Raw genomic sequence first — 18,405 nt, forward strand, 5'->3', positions numbered from 1 at the left:
TTAAAAAAGCTTCACTTATTTATTTGAAAGGCAGAGTGACATGGAGCGGGAGGCAGAGATGGAGGGAGCACTCTTTCATTTTCTGGTTCATTCCCCAGTTGGCTGCAAAGCCCAAGGCTGGGCCAGCCTGAAGCCAGGAGCCTGGCACTCCAGCAGGTCAGTCACAGGGGTGGCAGGGACCCACATACTTGGGCCACCTTCTGCTGCCTTCCCAGGTACATCAGCAGGGGGCAGGATCAGGAGGGGAACATTTCGCTCCACTGTGAGATGCCAGCATGGTTAAGTGGTGCTTTAAGGATGGCCCCCTGCAGTCCCATAAGAAGGAGTGGCTCTGAGCCATTGTGATTCAAGGTTGCAGAATTCCAAGGGTTTGATTCATATCCTAAATTGGAACCATCCAAACTTATCTTTAGTTAGTGTCCACATTTAGAACTGAGCGAAGAATTCAGCCATCACTTCTGTGTGATCTCAGACCTCCCGTAAAGGCTCAGACAGATATTTGATGCCACCCTTGAGTGGCTGCGCATGGCGTGGTATCTCCCATTTGGAGCACACTTGTCTGGAGGTAAGCCAGTTATCCCAGGAATTAAGTCAGGTCTTTGATCGCCGCCCCTCCCTCCTAGGGTGACAACAGGGCCATCCTTTGCATGTGGCGGGTGTCCAGTGCACAGCCTGTGAGCATCCGTATCCCACTGCATACACTTAGCAGGCATCACTCGGTGCTGCGGGGAGGGAAGCTCACTGCATACCTTTGGGAAACCTGACCATGCGCTGCGTGAATTTTTCCATGGGAAGGAACAACTGGTTAGGAAATAAAACACCACAGTTCTGTGCAGTGACATTCAAGCCCAGAGCTCCAGGGAAGCCGAGAACTGCTGGGAACGAGGTCCCAGCAGGATTGAAATACCGCGGCGATGCACACTGCACAGATTCTCAGATGCCAGCCTCCTGGAAACGTTCCTGGGGGTCAGGGGTCACCGCAGCTGCCTCCGTCCCTTCCTCTCAACCACTTGCTCAAGTGCAAAAAAAAATGTTCAGAGGCTAAGTTATCACCGTTCTCAGTTCTAGTGATTTCTCCTCTGGGTCCCAAGACAGGACACAAGCTGGACTGCAGGAGGGTAGAGAGAGCACAGGAGGGCCATCCCAGCCGTGGGGGAGCCAGGGCAGGTGCAGAAATCACACACAACACAGAAAGCTTCAACACACAAGTCCCCAGAGTGGCTGCCACTACAGCTCCAGCGTTGTCCCAGGAGGGCACTGAAGCACACACAGCACGGGTGTGCTTGCACCGTAAGAGGCGGTTCGTGGAACCTGCACAGAGCAAAAATATTTCTCGTTTGGTTTCTGTGTCCAGGAGGCTCCACGTGCACACATGGCTGAGTTCCTCAGGCTTGAAGAACCCTTTCACAATTGCATATGAAAACGGTCATTGCACCTCTTCTATTTGTCCCCATGTCCCACCACCTATTGACGTGATGGTTATCTTTTCACATAATTTTACCAAAGGCAGGATACTGGGCTGTCTCAAGAACAATTATGTTTTTAGCCTGTGTCGCTGGTGCCTGTGTCATGCGACCAGTTCATCGAATCTGATGAAGCCTTGGAACAAAAACGCACCTGAAGACGCAAAGACACTTGCCTAGGGAGCCTGCCATCCACGAGCCTTGACGAGCACCAGAATCAGAACTCTTCAAATCCTATTCTCTCAAGAATATGACCTTACAGTGTCTTGTTTTGCTTTGTTTTCAAAATCCCCATTCTAAACTTTGGCATGGTTGGTATTTCCCTTTTTTTTTTTTTTAAGATTTATTTATTTATTTGAAAGTCAGAGTTACACAGAGAAAGAAGGAGAGAGAGAGAGAGAGAGAGAGAGAGAGAGAGAGAGAGAGAGAGAAGTCTTTCATCTGCTGGTTCACTCCCCAATTGGCCACAACGGCTGGAGCTGTAAGTCTGGTAAATTTTCATGAGCCAGGACTAAATAATAAAAGCTCCTTATGAAATAATAATGTGGGGCTGGCACTGTTGCATAGAGGGTAAAGCTGCATCCCATAGGGGCACCAGTTTGAGTCCCAGCTGCTGCACTTCCGATCCAGCTCTCTGCTATGGCCTGGAAAAGCAATAGAAGATGGCCCAAGTCTCCCACATGGGAGACCTGGAAGAAACTCCTGACTCCTGGCTTCAGATCAGCTCAGCGCAGCAGATGGAAGACCTTTCTCTCTGTGTGTGTCTCTGCTTCTCTTAAGTAAATCTTAAAAGAAATAAGAATTTAATATTTTATTACAGTGAAACATTTTCATATATAGTGTTTCATCCTCATAGCAACATAGTATGAAAGAGATTATACTGTTCTTCCCCATTTTGAAACACAACAGTCTCAGAGAGATTGAGTTGTGCCCACGGTACCATGACCAGGACACTGAGGACTAAGAAGGGAACCGGGTATGTCTTCCTCGTGCTATTTGCAGTTCCATGCCTGAGAACTGGCACATCCCTACTGGTCAACTTATAAAATAAAAAAAAGAAAGGAAAGAAGGAAAGAAGGAAAGAAGGAAAGAAGGAAAGAAGGAAGGAAGGAAGGAAGGAAGGAAGGAAGGAAGGAAGGAAGGAAGGAAGGAAGGAAGGAAAAGATGCTTTTTATGGCCTCGAAAAATTTCAACTCTCTGTTCAAACTTTGTTGCTTTAAAAACAGGGAGTTTTGTTCAATTTGCTTTTAAAGAATTGTTTCTTTAAGCTGCTTTAGAGTAGTTAAAAGTCAAGAGGTTAATGAGAGTAAGTTGCTGTAAGAACAAGATTATAGGGGCTGGCATTGTGACACAGCAGGTGAAGCTGCTAGCTGCAAGCTGCATCCCATGTGAGCACTGGTTCCAGTCCCAGGCTGCTCCACTTCTGATCCAGCTCCCTGCTAATGCACCTGGGAAAGCAGTGGAAGATGCCCCAAGTGCTTGGGCCCCTGCACCCATGTGGGAGACCCAAAAAAAGCTCCTGGCTCCTGGCTTCAGCCTGGCCCAGCCCCAACAGTTGTGGCCACTTCAGGGGTGAACCAGCAGATGAAAGATACCTCTCTTCCCCTGCCCCTGCAACTATGCCTTTCAAATAAATAAATAAATCTTTTTTTAAAAAAAAAGAGTATAATTGTTTTTGCAGGGGAAGGAGAAAAGGCAGGCAGTGTGAAGGCTGTGGATGGGGGCGGTGATGACATGCCAAAAACCAGCTTTCTTTTATAAACTGTGACCCGCAGTGGGAAAAGTGACGAGGTAGAAGCGGGCAGCTAGTTTAGCCTCACAGTTGCTATCAGCCCCTTATCTGTCAAACAAAATGCCCCCCCTTCCAGAATGCACCTGTTTCGTCTGCGACTTAGAAGGGGAAGACGTCATGAAAATATGAAAATTGAGCTTCATGTGGAAGTTATACAGGTAACAGAAAACTTCCAGGTGGCTTCACACATGTAAGCCTCCATCCAGCCCGGGTAACGCTCTGGCCAACTCGTGCTGGGCATTTCTTCACATGGGGAAGCCCAGACTTTCTCACCTTGTAAATAAATCTTGTTCTCACTTTATGCACTTTTGTACACATCTCAACTTAGAATTTTTATCCTTGTGTGAGACAAGGACCTGCCACAGAGATCAGAATATCAACGTCCATATCAAAAGGAACTGATCTGCACAATCCTTTTTATTAATAGTTAACAGAGCTAATTTTGTATCCTTTAAGAGGGCTTAAAAAGCCCTGGATTCGTTACAAGATACTTCTTTCAAGATCACTGGCTTGCAAATCCTGGGCAAGTTACAGTTTCGCAACTCAATCTGAAAATAAAAGGTTGCAGAAACCTGACCCAGAGCTAGCAAGTGTGTGAGCCAGCCGTGCCATCCCAATAATATCACCCCATCCATTTATAAAAATGGATAACTGCTAACCCTCAGCAATGTGGGATGGCTATTTCGGGGGCGTGTGGGCACCAGGGTCTTGGTGCTCATAATTGCATCACCAGTTTTATTGGGAGGGAGGAAGCAGCTGCTAAAGCAAGACATGGTTTTATTTCCAGAAGCTGATGCAGAAACGCAAGTCAGCTCAAGGTCCAAAGCAGTGAGGTGCACCCCCCACCCCGGGAGAAGTTCAAGTTCAATAAGAATCACCTCTTCATTTGAAGTTTTCCTAGATGAATGAAAAATCAGATTGCTTTATTTTTTCCCTTGTTTTAGCTTTTTCAGCACCATGACTGTTTCTGAAAGGAGGTGACGGTGGAGCAGGATGCACTCGTTCACTGTGTATGGTGCCCAGACCTCAGGGACCGAGTCTCGTCTTGGTTACCAGCACACAGCTTTGGTCAAGTTCTAACAAGTCCCTCAATGGGCCGGCACCTCCAGGGCTTACCCAAGGGCTCAGTCACCAGACCTAGATCCTCCAGTTGCACTGAGCCATCTGCACAGCCTGGAGGGCAGCTTTAGGCGGATGCTTATCACTTTGACTCCTTTAACCCTCCCTTCTCAATCTCTCCTTTCCGGGTAAAATGGGACCTACTTCTTTGTCTGCTCCTACACACATGCAGGCAATCAAATAAAAACTGAACATTCCCTTCCAGTGTGTTGTCAACAGACAGAATAAATGAATGGGAAAGCGAAGGCTCCATCAAATCTACAAGACGCTGGGGAGGTCCAGGAGTAAGAGTCTACTGTAAAAAGGGACTCACTCCCCCCACCCTCTGCTCTCACTCAGGCAAGCTCAGGCCCATACCCAGAAAGATAATTTTCTCCTTGCAATTCTCACGTTAACCAGAACCCTGTACTCATATGCCATGTCCTAGAGATTAAGGTAAAACTTCTCAGAGGTCATTCACTTGACAAACATGCAGCTCATTTTCACTGTTAACTTTTAGTCACCATGGTAAATACTGTACCCACATATTTTTCATTCAATCCTCAAGCAACTATGTCTGGCACAAGCCACAATCAACTGGCTTGCTCAAGTCCCAGTACTGATGGTACCTGATGTCAACATACTTCAAACCCACGCAGTCTCAAACTTCACCCCACCTGGGGTATCTTTCCTCACTTCTCCTGGCTTGCCTGAGCCTTGGACAGAAGCACTGTATCATGTACCATGAAATACATCAAAATGTTTCTTTGCAGGGCTGGTGCTGTGGCATAACAGATTAAGCCTCCACCTGCAATGCCAGCATCCCATATGAGCACCAGTTCAAGTCCCAGGAACTCCTCTTCTGATTCAACTCCCTGCTCAGGGCCTGGGAAAGCAGAGGAAGATGGCCCAAGTCCTTAGGCCCCTGCACCCACATGAGAGACCTGACTGAAGCTCCTGGTTCCTGGCTCCTGACCCATGTAACCATTTAGAGAATGAACTGGCAGATGGAAGATTCTCTCTGTATCTCTCCCCCTTACCCCAACCCAGAAACTCTTTCAAAATAAATAAAATAAATCTGTTTTTTTTTTTTTAAGTTTCTTTGCTAACAACAAACAAAAAAACCCACTGATGACAAATGTAGGAAGATAATATTTGGCCAAAACAGCACCTTAATGTAGAAGATTAGGAGGGTGGGTTTGCCAAGGAAACTGGGGAGCAAATCAAAATTAGGATTAAGGATTCATTGGTTACAACGCCTCTCTGATGATGTGAGTCAGGAGAGAAATCCGGGTCTGAATTAGGGTAAAAACACACATTTAGATGAATATACAACAATTAACCCTAGCAATCTCTTTTGGATGGGAAGAAATGTAGACTGTTATTTAAATTTTTTTTATTTACTTATTTTCATTTAATTTGAAAGAGATAGAGAAGGAGAGACAGAGAGAGAGAGAGAGAGATTTCCAACAGCTGGTTCACTCCCCAAATGCCCAAAATAGCCAGCGCTGGGCCAGGCCAAAGCCAGGAGCCTGGAACTCCTCATGGGGTGGCAAGAACCAGAGGACTTGGGCCATCATCTGCTGCATCCTAAGGGCGGCATTAGCAGGAAGCTGGATCAGAAAGGGTAGCCAGGACTCAATACAGGCTGCAGGTGGTCCACGTGGGTATCTAACCACTGCGCCATACGCCTGCCTCTGCCTCCCATCTTGTAAGTGTCAGTTTAGGTTCTCTGCAAACCATAGTGCGCTCTCACCATACCAAAAGCAGCTTGCATCACCCTCGGGGATGCCAAATCGAACCCGAAGACTCTTTTGTCTGTTAGTTTCCATTCTAACTTCCATACCTGGTCCTCAGACAGAAATTTTACAGGATCAGGCAGATAAAGTCCCTACGGATTTCAGGGAGCATGTAGACCGCTGCCTCTCAGTTGTGTCCATGTCTGCTTTCCTAATGAGTGTCCTTTGGATGGTCCTCACATTCCACAGAGGTTTTCCTTCAACTGGGAAATGTTTCCTTTCCTTTCCAAAGGTCTTTTCTCTGGCCCATTTACTTGTCATTTCTCCTCCACGCATCCAGCATGGGCTGTAGTGTCACTCTGTGCACCGGGCAGCAGGTACAGCCTCTGCTCCCGCAGCACCCACAGAGCTGTTCCCCCGCTCCCCCCAGAGGGGCTAAGCTCTGCCTTCTTCATGGGTCAGCAGATCCTCAGAGGTCTGCCACCCACACCTCGCTCAGCACTTTGCATTTCTCTTGTCGCTGTAGCCCTTCTAGAAGGTGTTTCTATTCCGGATGGCTTTTGGTCACTGGGAAAAGCAGCCCCAAGCCTTACACAAACACCACTACTCTGCTCTACTTTCTTGGGAATGGTGTGATGTCTGCAGACGCCCGGCAGGGAGGTGTTGATTGCTCTCACCCAAGATAACTTCAAGAGAAAAAGAGGCGGGTATGGCTGGGGCTGCTGGTAGGTAAATTTTAACGACTCAAAAGATTTTTCTAGGAAACACACTCCCCCAGCTATTATATCTCCAGGAAGTCACCTCAATCTTTTTTAAAAGTATAGAAAGGAGTACCTAGGGAAAAAAACCAGAAAGCTAAGAAATATCAAAACTGATGTGTGCCTAGGCATAAAGGTAAGACTTTTCCAGAAAGTGACTGCTCTGCCAACACAAAGCCAAGGTCCAGAGAAAAAGAGACCAGGAGAGGCAGGGGTGGAATGTCCACCCACGTTCGAGATCCTGGGCTCTGAATCTGCGTGAGCCGTGAGGGCTGCCTCCTTTTCTTCAGACTCCGCGAGCACAACTATAAAAATCAATGCAGGCCGGCGCCACGGCTCACTAGGCTAATCCTCCACCTTGCGGCGCCGGCACACCAGGTTCTAGTCCCGGTCGGGGTGCCGGATTCTGTCCCGGTTGCCCCTCTTCCAGGCCAGCTCTCTGCTGTGGCCAGGGAGTACAGTGGAGGATGGCCCAAGTGCTTGGGCCCTGCACCCCATGGGAGACCAGGAGAACCACCTGCCTCCTGCCATCAGATCAGTGTGGTGCGCCGGCTGCAGTGCGCTGGCTGTAGCGCGCCGGCTGCAGTGGCCATTGGAGGGTGAACCAATGGCAAAGGAAGACCTTTCTCTCTGTCTTTCTCACTGTCCACTCTGCCTGTCCAAAAAAAAAAAAAAAAAAAATCAATGCCTAGCAGAGGAGATATGACACATCTGCCTTAGAGACAGCCCCACACCCAAGCAGAGCATGTGAGAGCTGCACGGGAACCTGACTGATAGCGTTAGTATATGGAAGAATGTGTCCATCTGCAAGGGGATTTGGTGCAGACTCCAAGAGAAGACCAGTGGGCAGAGGGGCCACCTGGCCTTCAGAGTGGCTGCCCCACACCCGGGCACAGAGTCGGAGAGCACCATGCAACCCCCTGAACGGAATTAGACTTCCTACTTCATTTTCCTGTGGGGATCAAGTCCACTGAGTCTTAGTCCATTGGGGCTATTTCTCCACTTTTTCAAAATGAGTTACCGCATTGGCATTCTGGTGCTCAGCTTTCGGTGTCTTGTGAGTCTGCATAACATGACATAACGCTTTTAAATTCCATGAACTCTGGGACAGTCAGGACCGGTTTTAGATCTGTAAGGCTGGGGACCCCAGCCAACCTTGTCCATATTACCACGTGCTTCTCTCTAACCTCATCCAGAATCATCACGAACCAATACCGCACGGCTGCTGGGTCCTCACACTTTGTTCATTAAATCTTCATGATGTCGAGGAAGGAACTGAAGCCACAAAGGACCTACAGGGCGGCCTCTCAGAAGTTAATCTATCACTGGGGTCCAACAAAAACATCAGGAGTATGCATTCTGCTGTAAATCCTCAACAGATAAATGCCACTGTTCTCAGGTTGGGCTTGGATTTCCGATGCCAGGCCAAGTTCAAAGCCTTCAGCACTATTCTGGATCTGAGGAACAAGCCTATGGTTCCAAACCTCTCTGCATCTGTTTGAAAACTCAGCTCCCATGTTGAAGATGACTATTTGCTTTACTCAAATTCTGACTCCCAAAGAACTGGCCTATAGAGTTGGCCAATAATAATACAAACAATAGCACCAGCATCTCTTATTACTATGTGGAATACCGCACTTGCTTCTATCATCTTAGAGAGAAGGTTACTGAAGCATAATCGACAAATAAAAATTGTGTGTACTCATATTCAAAGGATGTAATGTGCTGGTTTGCTAAGTGTGCACATCATACAATTATTTCCACAATCAAATTAATCAACACATCCACCACCATGGTTAGGCCCATGTTGGGTAGGGGCGTAGGACACTTCATAGCTCCTTGCATAGCAAATTTCAGGCCAGCCATCCAGCACAGTCACGTTAGATCCCTAGAACTCTTATAACTAAAACTTTATACCCTTTTGCCAACATTGCCCCATCTTTCCCACCCGCCCCAAGGCCATCGCTCTTCTACTTTCTGCTTTGCTGAGCTTGAGATTTTTAGACTCTGCCATATAAGTGAGATCATATGGTATTTTTCTGTGCTTGACATTTTTTACTTATGTCCTCCAAGTTCATCTACAAATGTGCAAACAGCAGAATTCCCTTCTTTTTCATTTTCTTGATTCATCACCCCACCCAGCTCATTTCCATTGGCAGAAAGTAGGTATTTCAATCCGCCGTTAAAGACGAGGAAATGGAATCAGCCCTGCAACTGAGACCCAGGTCTGCTCCGGCTCTGGCACCTTTCCCGTGAGCCACTCTGCATCGCTGCCCCGAAGAAGCAGCCACAGCCCCGCACTCTGGGGAGAGCCTGGAGAGCCTGGAGTGCCGGGAGAGGCAGTGGACCACACCCAGGGCTGGCTTTCCACGGTTGGGAAAGGCCGCTGCTCCCTGCACGCTTCTGAGCAATGGACGAAGACTGAGATGTGCTGTGGTGGGAGACGGCTTACTTTCCACAGCTTGAAAATGGGACGGAGGTGGGCTGGGGTCCCAGCCAACCGGAACATTCTCAGGTACTGTAATATTAGTTGAAATGTGAGGCAGCCAAAACCTGATTAATGAAGAAATACCTACACCCACAAAATGTGTGGGTCTAGGGCATCGCAGGTGGAGCCAAGGACGCTCAGGTGGCGTGATGAAATACAACCCGGCAATCTAGACCATTCTGGCTTTTCCACTTATCAGCCCTGCATCTTCGGTGAATTACTTAACCTGTTGCCTAAAAAAATGGGGATAGTAATAGGCACCTCCTGGAGTTCCTGGGTAGATGAAATGAGCTAACACAGGTAAAACAGTGCTTGGTTGCAATAGGAATCCAAAAATAATTCAATTCCCTTCCCCTTTCCATACACAATTCTCTGCCAAGAGATGGTTCCTGGGAGTACAGACAATTCTTCCTTTAAGGCATTAAAATCACGCACAAAGTAAACCTCTTGTAGCCACCACCATTGAGAGCAGAAAGCCAAACAAAAGGAATTGGCCTGTGTTGAAGAGTCCAGTGATGTAGGTGCGGCTCATGGAATGTGCCCTCCAGCTCCAAGCCCAGAGCTGTCTGAGCTCCTGGAGACAAAGTTCTTAGAACTCTGACTACACCTGAGACGAAGCTCACTTTCCTTCAAGCCCAGAAATTGAGGAACTCAGCGCAGCCAGCGCTGACTTGCCAAACCCTGCCACAAACGCGAGCTGAGTCTGAAATGTTCACCCAGCTTCCTCCTCACGTCCCGGAAGATGGGCAGAAGATGAAAAGGAAAACATAAAAAGATCTAAGGACCCACACACGCTGTCCCCAAGCTGAGTCTCTTCCCTGGAGGTGGGTCAGGAGAGGAAGGGGGGGAGGGGTCACAGCAACAGGTGGAACCTACCTGCGCACCACCAGCCTCAGGGTCTTGAAGGATCCTTTCACCAGGGACACGGCCTCCCTTCTGGAGCTGCTCAGCGCAACCTCATTGATGTGCACGACTTCGTCCCCGGCCCGCAGTCTTGAGCTGAGCGAGTCGGCTTTGCCCCCTTCTTCGATCTGCAGAGAGAGAGGTGAGAGCCACGGTGAACGTCTCCTGGCCTGGGGTCTGTGTGCCTGGACTCCCGCAGGGCCCGACCAACCGGCTTGGACCACACCCCCAGCTGCCTCCAACCACGCCCTCCAGCACCTGGTGGCCCACAGAGGGCCAACTGGACACTTGGCTGCATGGAAGAATGAACTCAGTTTCCGTCCTGGGGTGACATCTCCCAGCCCCTTCCATCTGCGACCCCCAAGTCCACTCAGAACAATCGTTTTCTCTTTAGAAGTTGAATTCTTCATTATATTTTTTGGTTTAAAGTTGTAATTCATTGGACAAGCAAAGAGGTACAATCAGACAATGGAGTATTACTCAGCACTAAAAGAAAGGGGGCCACCAAGCCATGCCAGGACATGGGAGAGCCTTAAATGCATATTGATAAGTGAAAGCGGCTAATCCGAAAAGGCTTGCTACTGTGTGATTCTAAGTACATGACATTCTGGAAAAGGCAAAACACCAGGGACAGCGAAAAGTTCAGCGGTTGCCAGGGACTGGAGGAGTGGGAGAAGTGGCGAGTGGAGCACAGAGGACTTTGGGTCAACATAAGGATGGGCGCGCGTCAGAATCTACAGCATCTGTGACACCAAGAGTGAACCCCAATGTCACCTATGACTATGAGTGATAATGAGGTACCACTGTGCATCTGTGGTATGGGGTTTTGATTGGGGGAAGGCTGTGCGTATGTAGGGCAGAGGCCACAGTGGGTATTGTTGCACTTTCCACTCATTTTTATCACGAATCTAAAACCACTCTAGAAAAGAAAGTCCAGGGGCTGGTGCTGTGGCTTAGTAGGCTAAGCCTCTGCCTGCAGCACCAGCATCCCATATGGGTGCCGATTAGAGTCCTGGCTGCTCCACTTCCGATCCAGCTTTCTGCTATGGCCTGGGAAAGCAGTAGAGGATGGCCCAAGTCCAAGTCCTTGGAACCCTGCATCTGCGTGGGAGACCTGGAAGAAACTCCTGGCTCCTGGCTTTGGATCAGCTCAGCTCTGGCCATTGTGGATACTTGGTTAGTGAACCAGCAGATGGAAAACTTTCTCTCTCTCTCTCTCTCCCTCTCTCTCTCTTTCTCTCTGCCTCTCTGTAACTCTGCCTTTCAAATAAATTAATTAACTCACTTTTTTAAAAAAAGAAAGAAAGTCCAGGGGTAGGCATTTGGCATCCGAGGTTGGAGTGCTTTGGTTCAGTTTCTAGCTCTGTTAGGGTAACTGGGTACCTATGAGCCTACGTGTGTGTGTGTGTGTGTGTGTGTGCATAGCAGAAGAAAAATGGGAATTTCTGTATGGTGGAACAAGGAAGCAAGCCTTGGAAGCAAACCTGCACTTATATATCCAAGTGTTGCCATTGTTCAGTAACCTGGTTGGGTGGGAATCTCCTCTGCCTTCCACCAAGGAGGCTATTTTGAAATTCTGGGAGGAATTCCACACCAAGAAAAAACCCTTACCCAGCAATATTCCAGAAAGGGTATAGGGGAGGAGAAAGAGGGCCCACTCCCAACATCCACAGAAACTCCAATCTGAATGCAGACCGGGCTCTCGGTTCTTTACTAAGACGCCCACCTAGTCTGTCAGGTGTACTCTTCGTTAAACTTTGCTAGCACACATGTCACTACTCTCTGTCTCCTGTCTGAATTCTTTCTTGTGCAAACAACCTGAGCAACCTGTCCCCAGGAACCGCCCCACTCCCTAGTCCAGCTTCCTGCTAACGCACAACCTGCAAAGCAGCAGATGAATGTTCCAGAGGTTGGGTCTCTGCCGCCCATGGCATTGAGCTCTTTGCCCCTGGCTTCAGCATGGCTCCCTCTGGACCACTGCAAGCACTCGGAGAATGAGCCAGCAGGTGAGAGATCTCTCTGTTTCTTTCTCTGATTTTTGTGTAAATAAAATACAATTTAAAAACATCACAATCTGGTCAGTAATGTTATTCAACTCCCGCTTTATGCCAGTAATTGTTCCAAGTACTTGGGTTATAATGGAGGACAAAACAGACCGAAACCTTTCTGTTCTGCCGTTGAGGTTGACGGGCAGAGGAGGGGAAGCCCATGGTTAACAGGATAAACCAGCTCATGACGCAGCAGGTGAGTGCAGAGCTGGCCATGGGCTTTGGAAAACAACAGAGGACAATAATGCTTCCCAGGGTGCCACGAGCCAAAGATGCTGGCGGGAGGTCAATACCAGGGACAAGGGAAAAATGAAACAAAACCAAAATGACTGCGTAAACAAAGCCTGACCCCTATGTTCTCCTTTTTCAGTAAATTTTCTCCAAAACTGCCTACATGTTCAAAAACTTTCAATAGGTCTTCAGAGACATAAAATAGAGTTAAACACATACCTGTAATTGTAACATGTATAAAACAGCTCTTAGTTTACAAATAAAAAAGTTACAGCCTAGCTTTAAGTATTAACATAAACTAAAGTCAGTATTTTATCCATTTATTACTACTACTTATTACTAAGTTATCATACATTTATTTTTTTTAAGTTTTGAAATCCATGCATAGATTTTTTAATGTGTTTCTTTTCTTAAAGATTTATTTATTCATTTGAAAGGCAGAGGTACTGAGAGGCAGAGGCATAGAGAGAGAGAGACAGAGAGAGAGAGAGAGAGAGAGAGAGAAAGATCTTCTATCCGCTGGCTCACTCCCCAAATGCCCGCAATGGTCAGAGCTGGACCAATCCCAAGCCAGGAGCCAGGAGCTTCTTCCAGGTCTCCCATGTGGGTGCAGGGGCTCAAGGGCCATCTTCTACTGCTTTCCCAGGCCATAGCAGACAGCTGGATCAGAAGTGGAGCAGCCGGGACTCGAACCAGTGCCCAAAAAAAGCCGCTGGCAGCGGCTTTACCCGTTACGCCACTGCGCCGTCCCCCTATCATACATTTATGAACCTACTATAAACGATGAAAGTAGTATCGAAACTGTGGAAAGGGAAAGTGAGTCTCCCCACTGCTTCCTCTCAAAAGGCAACAGCTGTTCAGCTTATGAACTTTGTACATATATGAATATAGATTTCGTTACACAAGAACACTGCACACCACCCACCTTCTCAGATGTCTGCTGGCATTTAACAGAGATGCATTACGGGGAGTTGGGAGCTGCCATTTGGCCTAGCTTTTATAGAGTGCCTGGGTTTGAGCCCTGGTTCTGCTCCGGATTTCAGCTTCATGCTAACGCACACCCTGAGAGGCAGCAGAAGGCTCCCATAGGCTGGCACCTGCTGCCCACGGGGGACACTTGGATTGAGTCTCCTGCTCCTTGGCTTTGGTCTAGCTGGCTCCAGCTGCTGTTGGTATCTGTGGAGTGAACCGGCAGATGGGAGATCTTTGTCCGTCCCTGAATCAACACTTTTCTTGAAGTGCAGGAGATAAGAGTTTGAGAAGTCAAGCAGATAACTAAATAAGAGGAAACTACCTATAAATTCTTCCTAAGCCTCAGGCTCCTCACTTACAGCAAAAGGGACGGAGTGACAGCACCGGCTTGGTAGACCTTGCAGTGAGGATTGGTGAGATGAGCCACACGAACTCGTAAACACAGTTCCTTGCTTATGGTAAAATCTCAAAAGTGGTAGCTATTGTTTTTATAAGTCTTATATCATGAGGATATTTCCATTCATAAAATGACCCATGAAATCTTGGTTATTTGCTACGCAGTATTCTATAGAACAAATGTAATCTGGTGTATTTAACCGTCCTGCTTTGAAGGTCATTTCCTCCCATTCTCTACCCAGGTCATCCTATTAAACTTTCCCACCAGCCTTGTGTCAATTCACTGTTTCCCACACACACTGAGCCCACCGCACCTCCAGGCCTTCCCTCTGCCTGCATTTCTCCCCATGCTCGGCCATACGCTTGAGTCACCTAAAGAACTGCAATATACCATGGTGGCCGAGGGTGGGCATGCTGCAGCCGGCCCATGCAGCCCTGCTTTTTGCTAGCTCTGCGACTTTGCACAGCTTATGAGATCTTGCTGTGCCTCACTTTCCTCTCCCATAAAACAATCATACTCACCAAAGAGATTGGTGTGAGGCTTCAGTAGTTTCTGCAAGTAAAGTACTTAACACAGTCATATGGAATGCGTTCAATAAACACCAGCTATAATTACTCCCCATCTTTTGAGGTCAAGTTCAAATCAGATCTCCTCCAAGGCTTTCCAGGCTTCTCATCAATATGCACTCTACATCGTCACTTCTGTAATCTGTCCTTTAAGAAGTAATCCATCTTTCCCTCATCTTCAGAGAATCAAATGAATAAAATAATACACACACTGTAAAGTGACGTCTAAATCATTTATCATTTTTCTGCTCCTTTCTCACTCTGCTGTGGTTATCAGCTCTTGTCATTCAGCAAAGCTATTCGTGTCTAAATCTGTTCCTTGCCCACTGTCCCTCCATCGCCAGCTTGGACTGTGAACTCCTAGAAGATAGGAAACAGGACTCCATCTGTACTCACCCCTGCATGCCTCCCCAGACCTTTGCACATAGCCGGCCTCAGAAGGCAGAGCTGGTGCATCGTTCAAAAACATTTTCTGAGCATCGTTCTACAGTGTACCAGGGATGGAGCTAATAGCTGGAGGTATCACGGTGAACACCACGATAAATCCGGTCCCACACAAGTTGCAGTTTGCGGAATTCCACCCCCTCTGTGTTATTTGCCAATGATTTCAATAACATGAGATGTAAGAGGTGATCAGTTTCTCATAAAAGAGAAAAGCAAATTCGTTGTATGTTTTACATCATATCCTTCTCATAACTGATGTAATGGGAATGCAAACATTATGAGGAAGACTGTCAGCGTTTCGTGTTGTTCATGGTTTTCATAAACTATTCCTCTGTATTTACAGAGGTTGTCACACGTTCTTCAATTTGCATGCAACTTTTAGGTTTGAAATGCTTGCTTTTCAAAAGTCAATATAATCACTTGCAAAACTGAAAAAGCTAGGGGCTAGGATGGGTTTTGGGAATGGCATTTACTTACCACACATCAGTTGGGCACCTACCTGCATATTGTTTAAAAGATTTATTGATTTTTCTTTGAAAGTTAGAGTTATGGGGGGGAGGGGACAGAGAGAGACAGAGACAGAAAGAGAGATCTTCCATTCACTGGTTCACTCCCCAGATGGCCAAAATGGCTGGGGCTGGGACAGGCAGAAGCCAGGAGACAGGAGCTTTTTTTGGGTCTCCCACATGGGTGCAGGGGCCCAGCCACTTGGGCCATCTTCCACTGCTTTCCCATGTGCACTAGCAGGGAGCTGGATCAGAAGTAGAGCAGCTGGGACTCGAACCAGAACCATATGGGATGCCAGCACAGCAGGCAGCACCTTACCCCATCATGCCATAATGCTGGCCCCCTTCTTGTTTAAAAAAACAGAGAGAGAGGGAAGTACATGGTACATAGCAGTATCACCCTGCTGTGCAACAGAAACCCAGAACTTTCTATGCCTTTCTAGCTATACCCGAGTGTCAATCAACCCTTCCCCACTCCTTCCTCCCCACTTCCATTCCCCCTTCCCTCCTTAGCCTCTGGTACCATCATTATACTTCTAACTTTCATAAGGTCAGCTCTTTTTTAGACTCTACATATACGTGAGATCTTGTGATACTTAATCTTTCTGGGCTTGGTTCATTTGATTTCATAGAATGACACCTACTACCATTCATGCTGTTGTGAATACCAAGACTTCTTTCTTTTTTATGACTGAATAGCATTCCATTGTATGTATTTACCACATTTTCTTTACCCATTCATCAATGGGCGGACACTTAGGTTCTTTCCATCGCTCGCCTCTTATGAATAGAGCTGCAGTGAGCATGGGAGGGCAGATGTCTCTTCAGCAGGCAGACTTAATTCCCCTTGGATACATGCCCAGTGGTGGGACTGTGAGGTCTATTTTTAGTTTTCTGAGGAACCTCCATACCGCTTTCCACAATGACTGTACTAATGTACATCCCACCGACAGTGTACAAGAGTTCCCTTTTCTTCACACCCTCGTCAACATTGTTATCTGTGCTTTTTGATGGCAGCCAATATCCCTGGAGTGCAATAGTATCTCATGGTGATTTTGGTTTGCATTTCCCTGGTGATTAGTGATGTCGAGAAGAAAATATTTGCAAGCTGTACACCTGACAAGGGGTTGAAAACCAGAATATATAAGGAACTCAAACATTTCAGTAGCGGGGGAGGAAATTCGGCACAGTGATTAAGATGCTTGCCTCCCATGTCAGGGTGCCTGGGTTCAAGCCTCTCCCAATTCCAGATGCCTTCTAATAAGTACCCTAGAATGCAGTAGTTGGCTCAAGTACTTGGGTTCCTGCCACCCACGTGGGAGACCTGGATTGAGTTCTGGGCTTCTGGCTTTGGCCTGGTTCAGCCTTGGCTGTTGTAGGCATTTGAGGAGTAAATTAGCAGATGGAAGATCAGTCTCTCTCTCTGCCTTTCAAATAAACAAAAATAATAAATTTCAAAATGTTAATAGCAAAACAATGTTCAATTTTAAAAATTAGATATAATCTAACTAGATATTTCTCAAAGGAAGACATACAAATGGCCTACCAGTACCCAAAAAACGGCTCAACATCATTAACAACCTCGGAAATGCAAATCAACATCACAGTGACATATCGCCTGTCTACTCAGTAGCCTCATGGGAAAGGGATGTGCTATTTGTTCACCACTCAAGTCAAAAACCTGGTTGCCAAGAAATTTATGGTATTGGTTAAAACAAGACTGCAACTTAGCTTAGTCTATATTGTTGCATCCATTTATTATTACAAATGGTAAATTGAGACACTGAGGCATTTTTGATGATGCAGTGCTAACAACATTGCTGATTTCAATGTATTGAAGCTAATCAAATGCATAGATCTCATGTTTATGTCAATTGTTCACACACTTTACCTAAAATCGTTATTGTGACTTTTTTAAAAAAAAAAAAGTCTGTTTACAAAAAATTTAATAGTAATTTTCTTGAACTGCTCAACAAAGAGAACCATACTCCTTTTAATCCCAAACCCTGCTGATACTGTCTGTCAACAAGGCTTGGTGAAAAATGAAGCTTATTATTTTAAACCTTTGGGCCAATACTTAAGCAGCTAAAGAGGTCACTAACATTGTTTAACCAATTTCACCTGCATGGAATCTACTTATTCCAAGAATGTGATTGTCAACAGGTTAGATGACTTCAAACAATACACCATGAACATCTGGGTGGGAAATCCTTGAGCTCACAAACTATGTACATTGCACACACACACATACACACACACACACACACCCATCCTCAAAGCATCCACACCTGTGGAATAAAGTTCACTTTGATTTGATGACCTATTGTGCTTTTCCTGGCATGTGAGGAGTTGGGTTTGAATGGTTTATATAGTCTTTGACATGGCTGTGATTTTTACCGTCTAACAGAGTATCTGTGTATAATAACCGATCCACAAACACTTATTGAACAAATATGGGAAAAACAACTTTAAAGATATAAACATGGGGCTGGCGCTGTGGTGCAGCGGGTTAACGCACTGGCCTGAAGCGTCAGCATCTCATATGGGTGCGGGTTTTAGTCCCAGCTGCTCCTCTTCCAATCTAGCTCTCTGCTATGGTCTGGGATAGCAGTGGAGGATGGCCTAAGTGCTTGGGCCCCTGCACCTGTATGGAAAGCCCAGAAGAAGCTCCTGGCTCCTGGCTTCGGATTGGTGCAGTTCCGGCCGTTGCGGCCATCTTGGGAGTGAATCAGCGGATGGAAGACCTCTCTCTCTGTCTCTACCTCTCTCTGTAACTCTTTCAAATAAATAAAATTTAAAAAAGAAATAAACATGATACAAGGTAATATATACTCTGATAAAAGTGCATTTGGGGGGCCAGCGCCATGGCTCACTTGGTTAATCCTCCACCTGCAGCACCGGCATCCCATATGGGCGCCAGGTTCTAGTCCTGGTTACTCCTCTTCCAGTCTAGCTCTCTGCCTGTGGCCAGGGAAGGCAGCGGAGGATGGCCCAAGTCCT

General features: G+C 46.8%; 1 protein-coding gene across 2 annotated transcripts in view; it reads right to left on the bottom strand.

Annotated features, from left to right (window-relative positions):
• Positions 1–18,405, bottom strand: part of SHROOM3 (shroom family member 3) — a 342,800-nt gene that overhangs the window by 202,257 nt on the left and 122,138 nt on the right. For both annotated transcript variants that reach the window (XM_051819657.3, XM_051819655.3), the window contains exon 2: positions 10,215–10,369. In XM_051819657.3, the coding sequence (XP_051675617.3) occupies positions 10,215–10,369 (155 nt within the window). The remainder of the gene's footprint in view (positions 1–10,214; positions 10,370–18,405) is intronic.

The sequence above is a fragment of the Oryctolagus cuniculus genome, chromosome 8 (assembly GCF_051225735.1).
Source record: "Oryctolagus cuniculus isolate XC-2025 breed Fujian yellow rabbit chromosome 8, ASM5122573v1, whole genome shotgun sequence".
NCBI lineage: Eukaryota > Metazoa > Chordata > Mammalia > Lagomorpha > Leporidae > Oryctolagus > Oryctolagus cuniculus.